The 23,177-nt window shown below is 37.9% G+C and overlaps 3 protein-coding genes across 3 annotated transcripts; 1 reads left to right on the forward strand and 2 right to left on the reverse strand.

The window, feature by feature from the left end:
* Window positions 1-618: 618 nt before the first annotated feature.
* cdkn3 (cyclin dependent kinase inhibitor 3) lies at window positions 619-4,652 on the forward strand. The gene is made up of 8 exons (XM_080414561.1): window positions 619-684; window positions 1,121-1,221; window positions 1,317-1,372; window positions 1,473-1,517; window positions 2,285-2,507; window positions 3,976-4,007; window positions 4,146-4,249; window positions 4,381-4,652. The coding sequence occupies exons 2-8, from the start codon at window positions 1,145-1,147 to the stop codon at window positions 4,468-4,470; spliced, it is 627 nt and encodes a 208-aa protein (XP_080270687.1). The 5' UTR covers window positions 619-684; window positions 1,121-1,144; the 3' UTR covers window positions 4,471-4,652.
* A 798-nt stretch (window positions 4,653-5,450) lies between these two features.
* Window positions 5,451-12,590, reverse strand: cnih1 (cornichon family member 1). Its single transcript, XM_080415103.1, has 5 exons — window positions 12,443-12,590; window positions 10,860-10,928; window positions 7,658-7,770; window positions 7,334-7,477; window positions 5,451-6,645 (listed from the first exon to the last, which is right to left on the reverse strand). The coding sequence occupies exons 1-5, from the start codon at window positions 12,521-12,523 to the stop codon at window positions 6,618-6,620; spliced, it is 435 nt and encodes a 144-aa protein (XP_080271229.1). The 5' UTR covers window positions 12,524-12,590; the 3' UTR covers window positions 5,451-6,617.
* A 1,543-nt stretch (window positions 12,591-14,133) lies between these two features.
* On the reverse strand, window positions 14,134-23,168 carry gmfb (glia maturation factor, beta). The gene is made up of 7 exons (XM_080414728.1): window positions 23,077-23,168; window positions 21,579-21,675; window positions 19,195-19,244; window positions 18,816-18,867; window positions 17,930-18,010; window positions 17,619-17,692; window positions 14,134-17,369 (listed from the first exon to the last, which is right to left on the reverse strand). The coding sequence occupies exons 1-7, from the start codon at window positions 23,077-23,079 to the stop codon at window positions 17,298-17,300; spliced, it is 429 nt and encodes a 142-aa protein (XP_080270854.1). The 5' UTR covers window positions 23,080-23,168; the 3' UTR covers window positions 14,134-17,297.
* Window positions 23,169-23,177: the final 9 nt, after the last annotated feature.

Below are 23,177 nucleotides of genomic sequence, written 5' to 3' on the forward strand. Positions count from 1 at the left end.
TCCTTAAAGTCACTTATAATAAGCGGACATGGCAACACTGACCCCAGCCGGGCCATATAGGAGGATACTTCATTTGATCACGCTTTGATCTCAGTTCCAAACATTTGGAACTATCTCATTGAGATCATGGATTGAGATAGACAGAGCACTTTCGCATTCCATTTTTACATGGGCGTCAACGCTAGTGTCATAACTCTCTTCTCTTATACGGTTCTGGGAGGATAGTTCCAGCGCGCTCAATGTTGACTCGTTTCCAAAGGGGGCGTGGCTATGCGCTATGCTTGTCTAGTGTTGCCATGTCGGCATATTATAAGCTGGTTTTATTTCAAATGTACTTGTTTAGGCTTGCTTCCAAATTAAAAAAATATATATATTATTTAAACCAGTGGTTCTCAATATTTTTATGAAAATGTTTTGTGCCAATATTCCACATTTTATTGCAAGAGTTTTTGAAAATAGCAGATCTACAAGCTCTAGCCGATAAGCCGATGTTAAAGTGCTCATGGCCTAGTTGCTTCTTTTGGACTTGTTTTCCTAGACCTGGTCATGGTTGCTTATTTCACTCACAATATATGGCAACACTGCGCTTGACACTGGTTGGTTGAGATGTTCTTAGAGTTTTTAAATCGAAGAAGCAGCGGACCGACTAGTACTGTCATAACAAACACTGGACTGAATTGACTGGTAAGACATGTTTTCACGTAGCTTCATACTGATTAATTGATCATTTCTTGTCGCCAATGTGGAAAATTTAAATAACGTTTAATTTATTCACTTAACTGCAGTGCTAAGCAACTGAAGCTAGAGTCAAAGCTATTATTAGTAGCCAAGCTAACGGTCAGTAGCAGGCAGCGTGTGTGAGGGATTACATTTTGTAGCAATAACTTTACATACTTGTGCATTAATGTAACAAAAAAACAAATACACTATTGGGGTTTGACACGTCCCTGTGTTTATTTTTGTCTGATTGTAGATCAGATCAGCTATTTTCGGGGTCGGAAATAATATTGCATATTGTCTGTCCAAAACATGGGACGCTGCATTGGGGGAAAAAATGGTTAAGTGACAGATGCAGCTGTAAAGAAGTGCTCATTCATTTCTTTTCAATCACTCTTGCCAGCCTTGTTGTCAACGCACTGCAGCCATGAGGACAAGTGAATTTGACTCATCTGATGAGGAAGATGTTGGAGAGGAGCAGCTGACACCATTCCAGATCTCCTGGTATTGCAAATGCTTTAGGTGTGTTCCTATTTTAATTGAATCCAGAGAGAATCTTCTACAGATTGTGTTAATGGGCATTTAATTTTGTCTCCAAGGTTATCTTTGTCCATAGTGGAGTGTTCCCAGTTTCTTGGTATCTGTCCCTTACCAGGTGAAGTGGGATTTACTACAGTTATTCTCAAATCTCAATTCTCATAATTCTAAGGTCATAATACCTTTAATGAGAAATGTTTTGTTTGATCTGATTTTAGGATGCAGATTCAAAGATATAAGAAGAAATCTCCAAAGAGACATAGGTAAAAGTACCACATTATTACTGAAACAAATATATTTCAATCATGTTGAATATTACCATTACAGGGTCAAATAACACTTATAAGTAAGTCTCGGGCTGTTTTGCAACTCCTTGGCGTGTTGAATAAATGGGGGTGCCACGTACATAATGCAAATACCCCCCCCCCCCCCCCCTCAACACACGGTTATGGCGCTGATAATAACTTAATGTTTCTTCTTTTTTTATCTCCACCAATGAGAGCATGTGAATTCTGAAGGGTTGTTGATGACAGGTCAACTTCAAACTGCTGTGTTATGTGCAACGGCTAGGGCCAGCACCACCTCTAGGGGCTTTTAGACTCTATCATATTTTCCCTCAAAACTTATGAAAGTCTGCAAATACATATATTATAATATAAATTGAATAATATATTATATTTTGTGTATACATCCAAAAGCTGTATTTTAGCTGTCTTTTGAGGTCCTCATCTAAGTAGTGATCTGAAATTGTTGGGTTTTTCGTGAATGCCAGTCCTTCTCACAGTGGGCTTTAGGGAACCCCGGGGGTGTTGAGGGTTGACCCATACAATCATACCTCCCATTTCTACTCTCTCTGAGGTAGGATTTTACTGTGTAGATTGGGGTCCCAGAAATAGAAAATCGTGTCAAATGGGAGTCCTTCGCCTAATGCATATCAAACTGGGGGTCCTTGACATTAGAGAGTTGGAGAACCACTGTTGTATGAACTATCACTTTTGCCTCACATCCTGACATAACATCTCATCCACAGAGGAGCTTCAGAACCAGGGAGTGCAGGATGTGTTTGTTTTGTGCACCAGAGGGGAGCTTCACAAGTACAGGGTCCCCTCCCTCCTGGAGGCCTACCGACAGAGGGGCTTCAGTGTGCACCACATGCCCTTCCCAGACGGCTGCCCCCCGGAGATGGAGCAGTGCTGGCAGATCCTAGAGCAGCTGCAGTTGAACCTGCAGGACAACAGGAGGACTGTGATCCAGTGAGTTTGTTCATTGCTCTCTAAACCAGTGGTTTTCAAGCTCTTTAATTTCAAGGACCCCCATAACTGAGATTGTGCAAATGGAACCATTTGTACACTCTCTGAGTTACAGACCTGTAAGGGTCCATTTGAAAACCCATCAAGGAATGCTGAGGGTGTTAGTCATAAACTTTTTATATTTCTTTGAACAAAGACGTTTATTTGCTTTTCTGCAGAGAAATTTCACAGTGTACAATTATATTTTTTTCAGCAAATAAACTAAAATAAAAACACAAAAAGAAAAAGACAAAACGGAAAAACAGAAAAGAAAAACAAACAGGACAATTCGGCAGACATACTAAGCAACAGATTAAATCAGGTTAAATATCAGGACATTCACCTGGAGACTAAATATATCCAGTTACAACACAAAAATTATCATGGCACATACACTGACACGAAAACACAGACATATGCTTTCATATAGGCAGATTAAAGTACCCTATTACTGGATCCCATTTTTTTAGAAACACATCGTACTTCATCTGGAGCTTGGCAGTATTTCTTTCCATAGTATACATTTTCAATATCCTCTCATGCCACTGGCTGGTCGTACTGTAGGTACTTTTTATATTTCTTATAGGATTTTACGCTCATATTGTGCTGTCTGCCTCAAGAATTTATGGCTGTGGAGGGGGTTGAGACTTTGACTTCTCCACTCCAGGAAACTCCCTCTACCTTGAGGCAACTGACACGCTTTTATTAATCAGGCATCATTCCAGTTCATATTTAACAATTTCGAAAGACTGATGTGTTGTGACCATTATGTCCTCAGCAGGGTTGATTACTCTTCCAATTATTATTACAATATCATTTTATCAAAGAGCACTTGCCAATCACTGGTTTGGACATTTTATGAATGTGCATATCGGTAAACATCTCTTCTAGACGTTTGAAAATGGCTTAAACTATTAGAATTTGAATATACATTTTGAGCCTTTGATTTACTTTACCAGATACAAAATGGTGTCAAAAGTGGAAATGACAGCTGTCACCTAAACTCAAGAGTAGGGAATAGATTGCAAGTGTGGTTTCCTGTAGCTCGTACCAGTTGCGGGGTCAGTCCAAAAGTCTCACGCATCCAAAGAACCTGGGAATGATGGCACTTCAAAAAGCGAAATAAGACTTCAACTATGTCATACTTGTATACTACTCAAATTGTATTTTCCATCAAATGTAAACATAACTTTTATGTTTGGTTTTTGTGTTCCATGTTAGATATGATATGATACTATGTTATAGTTGTGCAGTACTGCCATAGAGAACAGGAGTACACCACCACTTGACTAGAGGATACCATAGTCCTATAATGAGGGTATTACCCAAGAAACCTCTCTTTTGAGAATTACACACAACTGAAAGAATATGTGACTCAGCTTTGCATTCGTACTCTTATTCACTCAAGAGGATTTTATACTTCTTCCCTCAGCTGTTATGGAGGCCTGGGACGCTCTGCACTAAGTAAGATTTAATTGCTGTATTCATTTTCAAACATTTGCTCAGTCTTGTAAACATTATCCGACAGGGTGTGAAGTACAAAAATACTGCATTTCCTATTTTGAATGTGTCGTGATAACAGCCCACATCTCCTACATTTAGTTGCTGCGTGTTTGCTGCTGCAGCTGTCCGTTACCATGACACCAAACAAGGCCATAGAGATCCTCAGGGAGCTCAGAGGAGGTGGAGCGATACAAACAGTCAAGGTGAATGATACTTTATGAACCTTCAGTTAAAATGATGTTGTTCATGACATGGTATATGGGTTTCTGTGTACCTGTCTAAAAAATTAATGTGTTTTACATGTTGATCATTTCTGCATTTTATCGTCCCACAGCAATATAACTTCCTGCAAGAGTTTCGTGAAAAGTACTCCGCCTACCAAGAAAGCAAGGAGGTTCCAACAGACAGATCAGTATCCCGGTGATCAGTGTCCTTCATGGAGGGAGTGAAACTCTTCTATACCGGATCACTTGCCAGCTTTTCTTTTATGATTAAGTGTGAAGTAACTGTGTTCATTATGACTGCACTTTAAAAGAAGTCTTAATATATTATTGTCGTCACCCCCCCCCCCCCCCCCCAATTAATGTGCATTGCTTTTGATCCCAATAAAACAATCAAAAAGTAATTTATTGTGGCGGAAATTCTGTTCCTAAATTCCAGTTGTGGTCATGATATAAATCCAATGTCTATCAAAAAGGCCTTATGCTATTTATGTGCTCTATTCTGTCCTACAAAGGACTGTTTAAAACGAAACATAAGAAACGGTTAACTTGTTTAAGGTATGGAGTTCCACACAGCTCCAGAATGGCCTCCAAGTACTGAGAATGTGTACTGCACAAAAATTATACCCCTAAATGTTACTAAAGTATATACTACAGACTTAAACAAGTCTTTGGTGAGATTAGTTGAAATTTTACGGTTTTACAGTAGACATGAAATAAACATTTCTGACACCCGTTTCCTGGTTTAAGTCTACACAACATGAGTAACTACAAACCACCTCACCTTTTCCCCTCCCTGTAGTTTTTTTCCCCCATTTGTGACAACTGTCTCTGTCCACTTCATCTAATACTTAATGCGTTTAATTTGTTTTATACCAGCTAAATATGTGGCACTGCAATTATATTGATCTGTAAAATTTAACAGCAGCCATAGACAAATTGATTTGGCAGTCGCCAACCTATCTAGATCAGTCAACAGGAATTTCCCCTAAAATCACTTGAAATGATATTAGTCTTCAAAATATTGTACAGTGAAATGGGTTTATTTGGATTCATCGCAATTCAAATTCATTCCCCTGATGCGACACGGTGGGATCTAAATTCAATACATTGAAAAGTAAAATGTGTGATAAATGTTCATCCCTTTCCCTGATAAATTTACAAGTAGGAAAATGGCAATAAATAGTTTAATATTTCATTTAATGGTCTCAAAATTAATTGTCACTATTCTGGATTTGATGTAGAAAACATTAGACACTAAAATGAGTGTAACACCTGAAAGAAAGTACAAAAACTTTAACATCGAATAAATAAAACACTGGAGTTTCTAATGCAATTGGAATATGGTGTTAAAAATGTTTTGACAAAAGTCAAAAGGTACAGTCGACAGGCACAACAGACTTGTCTATCAAAGCGCAAAATGAGGACCATGAAGGACCTTCTAATCCAGAAAACACTGATTCTACCTTTTCATTTAGCATGGTTTTATAGTAAGGTATACCTTCTAAAGAGAATTACATTTCACATTACATGGGGATGTTAAAAGTATGTTGTGACACTCCGAAAAACATTGCCACAGATGTAGGGTGATATTTCAATGCAATTTAAAAATGATCCAAGGAAACATGATAAGTATCAAATATTTTGCAAACTGAACTCAATGACAACCATACCGATTGTCCTAGTGCAACACTTAGGAGTGATAACGACCCACACAACAAAGGTTTAGTGTAAATGTGGGTCCCAAAAAACAAATATTCAACTTAAACCATGTGTACATAGGGAAGCAATGGGGTAAAATTCGAATTTAAAATTTTCTACAGTTTGTATTTAGTCGATAATAAATCACATGGCATATAAGATTGCTCTTACAACTTGGAAACCATTTCACTGAAAATACTAAAATGTAGTTAAGCACACAGGCCACAATTTTCTCTGATAATGCACACTAAAAAAAAAATCTGTAGTAAACAGTCAAAGGGTAGGACACTTTATTTTTTAGTCCGACCATCAATCACCACACCATTAAGAATAAATGAAACAAAACAAAAACTTAAGTCCAGGCTTTGTTGATCTTCCATACAGCTGTAGAACTATGAGGAATGGTGGGACCCAGATTACTATTTAAAAAAGGGCAAATAAATGTTTCTGAAATGACACTGCGCCATATGGTGGTATCGTGGTGGGGGCAGGGAGAGTGAGTCAGTCGAGAGTTCATCCTCTTGTAAATGGGGTCTTGTGTTCTGCTGAAATGTCAGTCTTCAGCAGGTCCAGGTTCCAGCACCAGCCACTAAGAGCATAGTGTTTGGTCATCTACTGTACATGCAGGTCCTTTTCCATCTTGTTCGCTTTAAGAGCTCACCAGAACATAAATCATCCTATAGAGAAACAGAGAAAATTGAGAAATAGTCAGACAATGGTCCCTATGACCTTCATCTTATCAGGTAGTACCACTGAGAAAAGTATGGAACCAACTAAACTAAGAGTGAAGTATTCCTTAATCAAATCTCTACCACCTTTGAGATAACGCTAGTTCGTAATTGGCTTCTCACAGATGAAGTCACTCAAAGTCAGGCTTTCTGGGTATGTTTCTCCACTTAAAGAATGACTGAAGTGGCTCAAGTCACTTGTGGGGTGAAGACTTGGCACGTATAACTTTAACATACCTCAGAATGGAAGCAGCTAGGGATGTTAATTAACTTTTTAACCGATATGTGAATCCTCTTATTTATGCTGATATTAGTCCAGTACCTGGCCTGTAGTCCTGTTTGCAATTTGGTGTTGGGGGAATTTCTCACCTGAACTGAGTCAGTGGGTCCCTAGACATGAAAAATCACGGAGGTGCTTGTCCGCCAGAGTGGCACGAATGGCGCAATGGCCAATATACTGCGCATGTAAGAATAAACCTTATGTACTAAGATTTGTTGTGTTGGATGTTTTGGTCATTTTAGTGGGTTACAGGCTAACGGCAGACATTTTGTCCATTTTAAATAGCAAATTACAAGCAAACTTTGCATTAATAGATGCAGCAGAAAGAGAGTACCAAGCACAAACTCATGTACACACCCATAGAGATAGTAGAAAAATGACAAAAGGTAGAAAGCCAGTTTGCACCAGCCCTCCTTTTGACAGTATGCAAGGATGTCAGCATTCATGATGGTTGTAGGGTCATACAGTCCTGGACCGCTCATCACTGGTCTGCTCATATACCTGGATTATATGGAATAAAGGTGAATATTCTATAATATCACTTTAGTATTAATAATCATTGTTAATGTTTAGTGGACATTATAAGCTAACCAATAGCTGAAACTGCTAAATAATCCACCACTCACAAAACGCTAAACTAATCAAAATTAGTGTGTATTCCCTCAGGGGTACGATGCCCACCTCCAGACGTGGTACGCTAGCAGTGGCATGTTGAGGCCAAGGGTGAGCCACTCTGCAGCGCAGAAGAACATCACACAGAAGAAGACATGGATGAGGTACTCTGGGAGCACAAGCTGAAAATAAGCAAGAGAAGCAAACATTAGGAGCCATGTACACAAGAATGTTAGGAGCAAATGTGGATTGCCCTGGTTAGCTTCTACTCACTCATTCAAACCTCCTTAAACTTACTAATGGTTAAACGTTAAAAAAAAATCGAAGTCATTTGCCTGAATGAATGCAAAGTGATCAACTTAAGTTAAAGCACATTTGGGGGAGGGGAGAGAAACCAAGGAAATTTAGCTAGCAGTCATACAAGCCAAGGTCCAAATATAAAGCTATCGGTTAGTCAGACATATCTAAATATGGCAAGTACATGTTTACAGAATAAGTCCAGAACAGGAAATATATAACACTGGCCAATTTGAGCTGACACCTTTCCCTGACTTTTCACTCCATTTCTAATGGCTTGCATGTAGTCTGCTGAACTGGTTCTACCATTACTATACATATTATGTAACAAAGCAGCTAACAGGTGACAAACTGGTTGATTTGGAAAAAAACGACTTTCAGTGCTCTATCATGCACTGTTAGAGCTGACACATGTGACAACATGCATTATTAGCTCCGACCACAGATGCTAGGGGGGGGGGGGGGATTCGGCCTGAAGACACTGGTGCATTTCAACAATTTGCTGCATTGAGAACACACTTAAAGGGATATTTCACTTTCAAAAAAACTTTTGGTCATGTTATCGTCTACTCAGGCTTTTGTGAGCCCCCCAGACCGTTTTTAAGTTGCTTGATTCAGTATTTAGATATTTGATATTCATTTTATCAGACACGCCCCCTTCCTATACAAACCCATTATAACTCAATTTTTAACATGTTAGATTCATCAAAAACACCCGTCCTTGGTTCTGCTGACTCACCCTGCCCTCCTAATACGCGAGGGGGCCGTGTTTTTTCTTTAACTTTTTTCATATTTTTTTTGGAAAATGAAAAAAATTAAATACAATAAAAAATAATAAAATAAATGAAAAAAGTAATAAAGAAAACACGGCCCTCACGTATTAGGAGGGCAGGGTGAGTCAGCAGAACCAAGGACGGGTGTTTTTGATGAATCTAACAGGTTAAAAATGGAGTTTGAAGTTATAATGGGTTTGTATAGGAAGGGGGTGTGTCTGATAAAATGATTATCAAATATCTAAATACTAAATCAAGCAACTTAAAAACGGTCTGGGGGGCTCACAAAAGCCTGAGTAGACGATAAAATGACCAAACGTTTTTTTGAAAGTGAAATATCCCTTTAAGGACAATCCCATATCCTCAGAAGCAGCAATAGGGCAACATACTGGAGGTTACCATGCTACTATGTTGACTAGCAGTCTTGATGCAGCAGCTTGCCTCAAGGTGACAGTCAGCGCTAGTGTGGGGATTGAGGAGGGGGGCAGATGGAGTCACCACATGGAAGCCATGCATTCAAATAGAGCAGAGGGCATGGTGTGCAGGGGACAACCAAAAGCCCACAGATGGAGAGGTGAGGGGATGTGTCAGAGTAGGAGGAAAGCACAGGGAGTCGGGCTGGCATGTTGAAATCCTGCACTGTGTTGCCAAATGTAAAACATTTGATTACCAGGTTTAAAATAGAAGTGCTGATTGAGTGCAATTATGTTCAAACAAAAAGACTGGCCAAAACTGCAAGTTCTTGCAGGCAGAGAATATCGAGTAGAAATACAATGCTAAAACAGGATATTTCACTGAAAACTCCTCCCACTATTGAAATCACTAACCAATCAGTGCTCACTTATACTGCTGAGCTAGGGAGTGTTGAGAATCTGCAGCCATCTGTTCCACACCCCAGGTAAAGTAAGTTTATAGCCAAATACCTGTATTTTTGGCTCATTATGGCTAATTGTTCAATCAAATGTCTGCTTCAGTTAGAGTAATGTAAAAACTACTATGAACCGTTTTAAATAAGCTTTGAAATGTAAAATCAAACTGTAGCTGGCATTAAGTTGAACATTATCCAGTACCAGGATAAACAAGCAACTGAAAAAAACCTGTGTAAACCCTATTCTTAAATGGCTACCCAACTGGGACAATATTACTTTAATTCTGAGGTGAATTTAGAAAGGATTGTCAAATCAGACAGGGATTGAATGGGACTGGTATGAAGTTACGGTAGCCCCAGTTGTAGTTACAAGTAATGCCTGAATGGCAGTTGTTGGCAAGTTACTATTAACTCTCATTAATACAACACTATGCAAACAAAGGGTAGGTTGTAATAAGATCATGCATTTTCTGAGCATTTGCAAGTCTTTTCAGTTAACACCTGTACTTTGAACATCAATAACATTGGATGAGTATCCACCACATGAGTTGCTATTGCACATTCCAATGCTTTTGATGAGCACCTTGGCCTCTGTTAAACAAAGTAAAATCAGCTCAACCCAGAATGCATCATCTGTCTCAACATTGCTCCGGATCATTTCAGGACTTAAATACCAGGTACAAAAAAGGACAATTAAGTACACATGATAATTTAAAACATTTCACGGAGGACCGCAGCTGAACATCAATATCATGTAGAATAGAAAATAAAAATGTAATGTACACCTAATATATATAAAAACAAATTTAACAAAAAGCCGAAATTGTGGTCGGATACAAGAAATACTATTGAAAGAGTATAAGGGCTTCAGACACAGGCCTGATGCATTCTAATCCTAATCTGAGCCATAACTTGTTCCTGAGATTAGTTGACTGAAAAGACGTTTGCAAACACTCCCCCGTGCAAAATGACAGATTGCAGACTGAACTTAACTTGAGCGGGCATTTGAGATCGAAGATTTGTACAAACCTTTAATGCAATTTTGACTCTTTTTATCTTTTTGACCTTTTCAATTGTCTTTTTGCCGACAACAAAAGGTGTAAAAAAGGCAGATTAGAAAAACAAAAATGCGTTAGAGTTTTACAGCTGACAAGATCACTCTTGATTAATTACAGGCAGGTATTCAGCATAACAGTGCAGAGAAATCAATTGAAAGGTTGGTCAGCGGATAAACTCATCCCTAAAAATAAAAATAAAACACCTTTAACAAAGCATTTCGCATGCAGTCAAAGAGGCAATGCGGAGTCAGTGTTATGTCCGATGTAACACTTACCGGATTTAATGTGTTACATTGATCTATAGGATTCTTGTAGTCAGTCTTCAGCTCATCGAATGCTATTATCTGGAGGGGAGAATAATATTATCATATAACAGTTTGTAAAAGCAATATAAATTTTTTTAAACAAATATTGTGTTGGGCAAATTACGTGTTATTGTCTTGCTGGATATCAAAAAGCTCAATCAGTAAAACTGGCAAGAACAGACATGTCTAAGTTACATATCCATACAGACAGACGTCACAGGGCCCGTGTTTATATTGTGTCAATAACCTATATTATTCATGGTAACGTATCTGTACAGTTTACATTTAAACAGTCAGTATAATATTACACTTATTGAATAAGTCTTATTCCCAATTGTAACATACGAATATGACAACATTGTCCGTTATACAACGGGAAGGAAACTGATGACCGCATCCCCATGTCGTTTCAGGATCCACATCATCCACTTATAGAAGCTAGCAGTTTGCTGGCTAAGTTAACGTTAGCAAACATGGCAAAACACCTGCTTGTGTGATACGGGCATACGGCATGTCGTGGAAAAGGTACTCAAATGTTTTACTTAAGTAAAAGTATCAATACTGCAATGTAGAAATACTCTGTTACAAGTAAAAGTCCAGAATTAAAATTTTACTTGAGTAAAAGTACAAAAGTATTGGTTTCAAAATATACTTAAGAGTACCCAAAGTAAAAGTACTCATTATGCAGAATGTCCCATTTCACAAGTTTTCAAATGACTAAAAATCTTAAAAAAATAGCAGATCTTCAAGCTCACTTGTGAGCTTGTAGATCGGCTATTTTCAAATGGCCGAAATGTATATAGGGCTGCAGTACTTAATGCATGTTGTAATAATAAAAAAAATCTAGAGTAGTAACTAAAGTTTTCAAATAAGTGTAGTGGAGTAAAAGTACAATATTTGCCTCTGAGATGTAGTGGAGTAGAAGTAAAAGTATTGGAAATTGGAAATACTCACGTAAAGTACAAATACCTCAAAATTGTACTTAAGTACATGTACTTAGTTACTTTACACCACTGCTGCTAGCCCACCACAGAGAGACAGGGTGTGTGCCATTCATTCTACGGCTGCGTTTCGGGTTGTGCTTTCTGTCAAGGCTGCGCAGCCCGCTGACATGGGCCATTCCCTTCTGTCAAGTCTATCACTTGTTCTACAGATCAGCGGCGAGCTGCTCAAATGACGTGTCGCTCGACAAAAATGACGTATTTTCAAATGTGGAATTACGTCGGTTTTGTGGTCGAGTGACAGGCTTTGTGTGACGAAGTTAGCTCTATGGCTAACGGTAGCAGCCACTCGCCATATGACAGCAACGTTACCCCCTGCTAGCTAGCTAATGCTTGGTGGTACTGGTAAGCGCGTACCGAAAATAGCAGATCTACAAGCTCACAGCGCGTAGCGCTGCGACGCGCAGTGAGCTTGTAGATCGGCTATTTTCGGTGCGCGCGACGTCACCCTCAACGGACAAGCTTAACGTTGCCACACACATGACTGCGTAGAGGCTCATCCAGTACGTTATGAGTGACCTTAACACATCATCATTATTCTACTGTACTTACATGCCAAATGGCGAAGAAGATCAGGGCTGCCGTGAGCAACAGAGCCAGCATATAACAAAAGGCCGCGAATGTGAACGCCATTTTTTTTCCTGCAGGCACCACCAGCTCCGCTAAGCTTGTTGCTGCTGTCCTGCGTGGTTTGTAGCGATGTGAGATCTGTCACCAGTGTTGCCGGATTCTGTGAGAGAAATAAGCAACCAGGTCTAATGAAAACAAGCCTAAAAGAAGCGACTTGGCTAAATGAGCACTTTAAACCTTTGTACATGGTCAGCTATTTGAACAGATATAGCCGATCTCCTGTAGATCTGCTACTTTCAAAACAGATCTTGATTATTATTTTTTTTATTTATGTTTTTGAAACAATTTAAATACACAATCTGGTACGGGGCCCCCGTAACGGGGGTCCCTAGCACAAAATATTTTTATATGGGGGGGGGGGTCGGTGGATAAATATACATATCAATTTGGGGGTCCTTGACATGAAAATGTTTTAGAGCCACTGGTTTAAACAACATTAGGAAACGAGCCCAAATAAGCAACTACACTTTAGAGTTTAGAAACAAGCCCAAAAAAAAACGCAACCACCAATATTTACAAGCAACTGAAGAGAAAAACAAGCCCAACGTCGCTTATAACAAGCGGACATGGCAACACTGCTGGTGTGTCGTCACACCGTTGTTTGATTACAGATACCGCGAGACACGCAAGGGTGGTGTAATTACTGTTTACTGACTTACAAAAAGATACGAAGATTGTGACGATGATGTCACACACACGCGGTGGTGGAAGAAGTACTCAAGTAAGTGAAAGTATCAATACTGCAATGTAGAAATACTCTGTTATAAGTAAAAGTCCGGAATAAAAAATGTACTCGAGTAAAAGTACAAAAGTATTGGTATGAAAAAGTACCAAAAGTAGAAAGTACTCATTATGCAGAATGTCCCATTTCACAAGTTTTCAAATGTAAAAATGTGTTTAAAAAAATATTTTGAAAATAGCAAATCTACAAACTCACAATGCGTCGCATCTCAAAGCATTGCGAGTTTGTAGATCGGCTATATTCAAATGGCTGAGTGAAAGTACAATATTTGCCTGAGATGTAGTGGAGAGTAGAAGTACTGAAAACTGGAAATACTCCACTAAAGTTTAAAAAAAAGAAGAAAAAAAAAGAATTGTACACAGTACATGAGTAAATGTACTTCGTTACTTTCCACCACTGCAGACACGTCGGAAGTTGTGTGTAGGAAACAAGCAAAAGAAAAGGAAAAAAAGGAAGCGTCAGCATAAATGCTTGGGAATAATAAATCACGTGAACCAAAACGAACGCTCCCCGGTACGAATGTGCTCGCCCGTCTACAAGCTAACACTGGGCTTTTACATCTGCTATTTTCGGCGCGCGACACCATCGTACGATGGAGCATACATTAGGAGAAGTACATAGTTTTCTTATGACGGTGTCGTATCCTTGGCATCTGTCGTAGGTTTACAGATTACTCAGCTGCCTTTTTTTCATCAAATCAAAATGTACGTTAAATATTGAAATTAACTAATCTTGGAGAATTTTGACTATTTAAGAAAGCCTAAAATGACAAAGTAAGCACATTTTTTGGTCTCACTACAGTGTAAAAATGTAATATAAAGTAATAAAATAAATGCTTATACGTTTTTAATTGAAATTAAAAAAAGCAATCAAAAGGCTCACTTTAATTTTATTGGGACATTAGACATTGTATAAAGTATGGAAAAATACAAATATTTCACAAGTTTCACTGATGCCAGGAGGCAGCTGGTAATATAACATATTTCAGGTACAGTTTTATTAAAAAGGAGAGGGAGAAACGATCATCTGGTGGCCAGATAGGAGAGAGTTATCTGCAAAGAAACTCAAGGTATCAGATCCACAGGATGTAACCATGTATGGATCAAAACTACAAATTACGTTTTTATTCATTTATTTATTTAAGTCACTTGGTATTTGTCAATGAGAAAAGAAAATATATTGTCACATTTTTAGTATTTTCAAATTGTTATAGATTTCTAGACATCGAGTCAGATTGCAGTCCTACATAACAGATCTGCATCTGAAATCCAAACATTAAGTTATTTTAAAGTACCAACGTGCATGTAAATTGTAACTAGTGTTGCATTTATCAGATTAAATTAATAATTTCATAATTGAGATAAATTCTCTATTTTGGAAAGAACATGCACATACATAGAAAAAACAAATGCCTGCATCTTTGCTGGAAACTTATCAGGGTTATGCAATTTGTTAAGATAGACACTAGTTTTACAGTAGCTCACCAAATTTGACGGATTAAGAATTTTATTTATAAAAATTGTAAAAAGTGTTTCGTATCCAGTGAAACTGGTTCACTGCAAATTTTACAGTAAAATACAAATACAAAATCAAGTTAGGCCACAGTCTCTGCTATTGAATCAAAGCAGTCAAATTTACTTTTTGGAAAACTCAGAGTTCAGATTGATGACAATGCATTTGTTAAAATGTATCATAGCAGGTTCCATGTGTACTTGGTGTTATGAAACCTGCTTTAAAAGGTGCATAACCCTTCAGTTTCAACACAAAAAGCACCTAAGAAGTTACAAGGCCATTTCATGAGGCCTTTTCCATCAGTGTAATTAATATATTAATGATAGTGACATTGTTAAATGCCCCAATTTCATTATAGACAGCAAAACAAATCTATACGTTATATATCCCTTTGTTCTTGTTGGGTTAAACCTGGCTTGGGATTGTCATAGTGTTAAATACATACATAGAAAGTGCATGCTTTAAGTTTGAAGTTGATTTGTGATTTGCATTAACAGTAGTGTTGTGCGTACATGTAATTTTTCAAGTCTTTCATTGACCTTAACCAATACTATATTTATTTTATTAACAAATCATCTTGGACTTAACATATTAAGTTAAGTTTAAATGTGAAAAGAGCCTTTTGGTTAACTAACATAAATTGCTGTCTCCAGAACATTCTCACAGATGTTTGTTACATTTGTCTTTCAATTTGGTCTCACAATTTAACATACATAGAATAGAACAAACTATTTAGGACAATGCTTTAGTATAATTAATAAGTAGTATATGACATACTACTGTAAATGTGGCACATTTCCTGCCTAAAGGCATCAAAATAGCCAGATCCCTCACTTATGTTTCCGATGTAGTTGTCTCATGGATAGACAGCATTCACTTGGAATTCTTGTTAAGCTTCTTATTTTTATGTACAGTGTGTTAAGTCAAAAATTTACGAGATGCCGTCTTTTTAAACCATGTCTATCCTCAAAGCTGCACACCTCAAGGCTATGATGACTACAATGCAATCAAAGTAACTTTACATAAGGATTAGTACAACATTCATAAACAGTAATAGCTAAAATACACAATAGCTTACAATCTCCCAAAAGATACAGTAACCCACTTCTTTAGAATAAGCCCAGAGGAATTTGGAATTGCAGTATTTTCAGCACTGTCAAATGTATTTAGACTGAGGTTTGTTTGTCAATATTAAGTTGTTGCCACTGGTAAAACAGAAGCTCTTTCGGGAATGTTAAGTGGAAACAATGTTGTGTGTGTGCACTATAAAAAGATGCAGGTCAATGGTAAAATCTTATTTTTACCTCACTGCTATTTTGTCATTACTCACACTGCAGACATGACAGTCATATTTGTTCAAAGTTATTGTATTTCTAGCAGGATGCTGCTTTGCAGACTATCTGTCCAATGTAGAAAGAATCTCACTGTCAATACAACATAGGACAGATACCCACTTGAGCAGGTAGATGCATGTGTCATGACAGCATAAAGGCAAATTCATGCTTTGGAGAACATGTGTCACGTGTCTACATGACAATTTTCTGTCAAAAGTATGCCATTATCGCTGAACAACATGTTGCACAACACCCTTTTTGCCGAGGCATAAATTGGGCTTAAAAAAACATTTGCAGGATTTTTCACGTTTTGTGCCAAGTATTGTGCCTTTTATAATAACCATTGACAGAGAAATATAGAAAACAATTTTTTTTTTTGAATTGTAGCTATGATTGTTCAAATGTCAGTGTGAAGTGCATCATCAAGAACACCATCACAATGAATGCTACCACATTTATCTTTGCATAACTCTAAATACCATCTGTTATTACTAAAAAATATAGATTCCTAAAATTACAGCTCAGAGTGATTTGTAGACAACAAAACAAAAACCAAAGCTACGCTTAAGAAATACGGTAGGTTCACAGTTACCAAAAGACATACTGTGTGTAAACTACTCCAGGAAATATCAAGAGAAGCTGTTGTTATAATGCCTTTAACATTTGTTGTGAATGCACATGCTTAGGAGGGGTGGACAAATTCTAGTATTTTTTCTCCACTTCAATATGCATGGGAGCGTTAATTCTTTACTGACATGAAAAAAACTGGCACATGGAAGAATTTTCATGGTAGGTACAAAGGAGAACTGGGTCAAACCATATTCGAAAATAATACTTAATTTGCTTTAAATTTGCCATACCAGAGGGCTGGGATTTCCACCATTTACCATGATTTCTAGTCAACCGTAATAGTTTTAGTCACAGAAATCAACACTAAAACTGACTTTCAAGTATTTTCCTCAGTTAACTCTCTGGCAGACCTTGTATTACCATAAATGGCAAACCCAACCCATCTGGCACTTAATAATTAAACAAAACCAAACAATCAGAAGTACTTACAAATACTATTTAACCCAACGCTGGTACGGGGGAGGGAATCATAAACTGTGGTGTTTTCTCCCAAGAGACAAAACAAGTTGTGCAATCTTGATCTTCATCCTGGCACCTCAGTCCACTGGAAGTTGTCCCCTTAACTGAAGAAGCCAAGCTTCTCCCTAAGCCACTCCTCTGTTAGGTCCTCTGTGTTTCTGATCTCAAACACCTAGTAACCAAACAAGTTAAACAATTGTTGAAGCACTTTGTAAACATTATTTTCAAAATCAATATATAATAACGAGAAACGGGCGCTCCCGAGCACATAATCTCTGCCTCCTGGCCTGGCAGAGATAATAATACAAAATTTAAGTCATTCTGAATCTATGGTATATTAATGTTCAAAACAAATGTTTTACAACATAGAACATTTTTAATCAATAAAAAAGGTAGCTAGCATTGCAGATAGTTTACTAACCTTGGTCATGTTAACGGTTTGCACCAGTTTGTTTTTGCTTCCAGCGTACATCATCTGTTGCACTGGTTTGCAACCTAACAAAAAATACACACATGATTCTCATTTATATATATTAAAAAAAATAATAATATATATATATATATATATATATATATATATATATATATATATATATATATATATACACATTTATTTATTTTATTCTTTTAAAGCCTTGCCCTAAAAAAAAACCAATCTTTTGGTCCCCGTCAGCAGAATTAAAAACACGGTTGAACATTTACAGTACAGATTTGTTCTAGAAATGTTCTTACCCACTGGACTTGAGAAGATGAAGCAGAGGGGATAAGAAACACGTCCGTCGTCATGTTCGTATTTATAACTGTACACAACAAATGTGTCTGGGGTTAAGGAAAATATACCAGTGTAAACATAACGGTAAGGAATCACTGGCACAGGTTGGCTAAGAATATCTACCTTCAGGTTTGTAAGCCCTATACTTTATCACATGACAAAGAGCAAAAATTGCAAAAAATATATATTGTCTATATTTCTGAAAATTATATTTTTTAGAAAATGTGCCCAAAATAGGGCAACCAGGGTTAATGTGGTGTTGAAGTAATAATTTTTTTTTCAACCTCATCTGCATGTCTTTATCACTATGAGTATTGAATGATCAATATATGTTGCCACAGATTGTCATCGTGGTGCACTTAGGAGCAATGCTTTAAGAAGCCATCGAAGTGAATTCCAGGTATGGTATGATCACACAGCAAAAGACCAGATCTAGAATGGGACAAACAAATTGTTATCTCAACCAATATTGGATGTATTAAAAAAGGTTATTACAAGTTGACAATACCTACGAAAGGGTATTCCTACAAAATGTATATCATGTTAATTTTTACAGACTTTAAAGTGATGTTGAAATACGCCAGTATCTGTGCACCTGAGTGTGGATGTATATGTACCTATTTTTGGATATAGGCCTCAGTGAGGCATGTGCATTGTACAGACTATGGAAATTAATTTCTATGTTGAGTGCAGATGAGGCAATGGAATGAACAAAAGAAAATTGGGGCCACCTGAACACCACCCTATGTATAAATAAAAAATGTGAAAAGTTGACAAGTTTGCAGTAATACATGTGCATAATAGAAGAGGTATAAGTTTGTTTTATCTAACTTAAATTCAAAGGATATCTTGGCTGCCTTTCAGGCAATTCCTCCTTTAGATCATCAGGCGAAATGTCCTAAAAACAAAACAAAATATAAAGATTTAAATGTCATCAACAGTTAAGTGGCAATTTGGTATGTGATTCAGTATTTATCAAGCGTTTCCTTTTTTACCATTCAAGTTCTTTAAACAGGACAATTATTAACTTTTAAATATTAACATCTGTTAACAGTGTCTAGTTGAGAAACATTTAAAGTTTAACCGCTAGTGTCTCAAATCTCAATCTGCAGAGTAAGCATCCTGATACCCCCCAAAAATTGAGATTTATGTTGATGATGCAGCCTCACTGTGATACAATACACTCAACAATTTGAATAAAATGTAAGACAGGTATCAAACTTGCCTCATGTTCTTCATCAAGAACCACAAGCTGTTTGTCTCCATCAATCTTCACTGTGAAGGAATAAGGGAATCAAATGTTGGCATTATAATCTGAAAATTGAAAAGTCCAAGTTTGCTTTACTGATTCAAGAAGAAGACAGCTGAATTGACTCGGAACATTTGAACGGCAAACAATGTTTATATAACCATTTGGTCAATTTCTTTAGTTTCATTTCACTAAAAAGGTTCAACTAAAGACTGGAGACTGTTCCAAATGTGTTCTAATTTTGAAGTATATGCATTAGTTCATAAATAAAAGAGGCCTATGTCTTTAAGTCAGCTTTTGTGCCAACCGCACCATAGAAGTGCTTTGACTACACACACTCCTAATCCAATTTACCATCAATGCTACCTACAGTATACAGGAGTGCAGGCTGTGTTTGACTAATGAAACTGAGGGCATGCTGAGGTGTTAATAAGCTGGCAGCTATACCACCATGCCTGATTCTTTCTCTCTTACAAGCATACTGTAAACCTATATTTGGTAAAGGCCACCAGTATCCCGTAATATCAAGTTATAAAGGGATATAGCACTACATTGTTTAATTTTCGATTTCTACAGGTTAATTTGACTTAATGCACATGGTCTTTTCTTGCAACTTTTCCTGCTACACTCAGACTTGGGAGCAGCCCAAAGCAGCCTGTGTCTTCAATGGTTGGCCACTAAGCAGCTCTATTTGAATAGAACAGGAGTTCTGTGCCCTTCTAAAAAGGCACATCAAGGGAAGGGTTTATACAATGTTATTCCCTCACCCGGATGAGGGACCATAACTGCTTAATGTCCGGTCACAAATTCACTTCTCTAAACTTGCTGTTCCCATCTCTCTCCAGTAATGCTAGCCTATGATTTTCTGTATCTCTCTCTCTTTTTGTCTCTACGGAAAGAACACAGATACTTTTAAATACATGAAACGGTCCCCTCTAATTGTATGAGGTAAGCATGTTCCCAAATATTAATTTCACAGTAGACAGATCATTAGATAGATATCTAACATCTGTAGAACTATTGAAAACTGGTTAGCTGCCTTTCCTTAAGACAAACAGAAATATGTCTGTCTTTTTTCTCTGGTTAAACCCAGACATGCTGACTAATTGTGATTCAGACTCTCTGTCGCTGGTTTTGATGACATAAGACTAAGGGTCTGACCACGTGACACTACTCTCTGTACTGCACCATGCTCATTTAATGTGTCTTAACTTGTATACTTATTGTCTTTGTTACTGTTAACAAGCTTATTATTGCTTTTGTTGCTCTGGCCTGTCCCTTTTTGGTACAACAAAGTCTTGGACGTGTACTACTTCTAGTACTACATGCACACACGCTACACAAGATATGAATCAACCATAGATACACATGGAGAAAGAACGCCCACAAAAGTCACATCCAGCTTTAGAGTGGGGAAAGTGTTGTATCTGCCTCCGTTAGTTACAATGCTGCAGATCTGCTGCACTACGAATAAGATGATTTTATGAACAGCCAATCAAAATCCATCAGAAGGACATCTAGAATGCAATCGGTCTCATTCACCCTCTGAAAGTTTTGCCATTTACGGAGACGAGACGATTATGAATAGCTAATGCTAGTTGTCGTTACCTCAGGTAGCCTATAGCTATCTCACCTCCTTATAATTAATAATCAATCAGAGTATCCATATATCCTAACTGCATGCGTCTCTGGGCCACTGTAACAGAATGTATCGTTCATCAGTGTGGATGCTGCTAACATAATTAGTTATAGTTATCGTGCTTGGTGTGTGAACGGCCCTGTAAAGTTTTTCTGTTTACCAAATGAAGACACAGAAACAATTCGAAGAACAAAGTGGCTGCGAGACACCCGCCGGGAGGATGAGTTTTGGTCGCGGTGGGACCCAGCTACGAAACATATTTACATCTGCACACAAACTGTGATTGTTTCAGGAGTACCACCATAAATATTAATATAATCACTCAGTAGGTTCCCACACAAAACAGTTTTACAACAGATAACAATCCATTTTACATTTCCATTGTACATTTTGTTTTATACAAATATAACCCAAATGGATCATTTGTGTCCTTTCAGTTATAAATGGTTAAATTAACACTGGGATTTTACTGGGTATGCAACATTGTGTTGGATCATCAGTCCAGTCCTTCATAATATAAGGACTACATTCAAATCAGACTCTGTTTAATTTACTAATGTAGCGTTCTTTGTCGGGTGTGGCAACAAGGAATCTGTGACATGACACCTACTTTCGAAATGGTTATTCTTTTACAGCATCCGAGTTTAAACTTTGACAGTATTACCAGAGTGGAAATCTGTGCGTTTTCCCCATGGCTTTGAAACGTAATGACAATACTTACTGATGATAGCAGCATTGTTGGTTTGCTTCCGGAAACGGAACTCCTGCAGCTTTTTGACCAGATCTGCATCCACATCACACACCACCAGTGATTCACTCTGTACAGAAGGAAGACGAGCACAGGGATGTGAGAGTTAAGGTGAATTTACACACTGTCACACAACCACGTTGCTCACTGAACACTCATGAAATGTGTCAAAACCAGTTCTCTCTAGTGAGTGATGTGGTCGAATGGTTGTACGACGGAGTATAAACTGGACTCGAGTCTATGACCGACAAGCACAAGAAAAGGCACAGGATAACTCTGGTTGGAACATTGCAAGGGACATACTGGCAGTTCACAGATTCACACTTTCACAGTAACACAAACTATGATAGTAAAAGGCCATCACATACTGTGGAAATGGACAGTGCAGGCAGAGTTTACAAAGACCTCTTCAAGTGAAATTCAGATACACTAGACTATTGTACATTTGTTACCTCAGACCTTTAAGAATGTAGTATTAGACACTTGTGTGCGTTCAATACATAGTAAGGCTGCAGCTGTATGAGGAATGGTAAGAATAACATTGTTTCAGTTGACAAATAGAAAATTACAGAGTTTATACTTTAGAGTCACACGCTGAAGATTTAGGTGTAATTGTTTACATTGTCCCCATCTCCATATGATCTTCTGACACTGAATTTAAATGTAGGCTATAGATTGGATCATTAAGCCAATCATTTTTTTTTACTTTGTAGCGCCACTAATGTTTAATACAAACTAACACAGAATCATATGCAGCTTCCTGTATTATTTCTTTGCCTCGTCAACAAAATTCCACCACAAAGCCACAAGCTGCATTAGAATCTCTGGGAGGGGAAGGGAGGGGTGTTCTGCATTCATTCACTGCAAAGTACTCAAATAATTCATAAAGTACACCTTTCCTGTGAACAGATGGCTGGCGGTAGGCCTACTAAAGATTTCTTCAAGCTCAAGAGAGACTTCCACAGATTAAAATAAAGACTGCATTCAAGATGGCCAGAGGTGGCCACTGGCTGGCTACCTGTCTGAATTCCTCCATCCAGTGATAGACAGACAGCTAGCTATTTCAGCCAGGAAGTAAACTATGCTAACTTTAGCTTATTTTTTTTAATGACTGGGATGCATTCTGACGTGAAAACTCGATCTGTCACACGAGCGGGATGAAATCATCTCATTAGCTCCGATCAGCACTGAAGCCTGCCAAACTGTCACGAACACGCTCAGACAAAAACCCTCGAGATTATTATCTTGATAACGCAAGCTAACTTATTAGCTACCTCGCCATACCAAGACGTGTTTCAGCAGATCACAATGAACACAGACAGGGTGGAACTGACTGAAGCTAGGCTGTCTGGCTAACGCTCACACATTCTACAATAACAATTACACGTTGAAAAGTATTGCTCGGAACAGCTGAGGATGTCATAACTAAAGCAATATTTTCATTCTCTCGCCTGTAACTTCAGCAACTTACCATTTTGAAGAGTTTAAAAGACGCTTGGATCTACAGCTGCTGTTGTGGGTGGTGGTGGTAGTAGGGAGGCGGCTTTCAGTGTGTGTGTGTGTGTTTTTTTT

The sequence above is a fragment of the Gymnoscopelus braueri genome, assembly GCF_963280865.1.
Source record: "Gymnoscopelus braueri genome assembly, chromosome: 19".
Lineage (NCBI taxonomy): Eukaryota > Metazoa > Chordata > Actinopteri > Myctophiformes > Myctophidae > Gymnoscopelus > Gymnoscopelus braueri.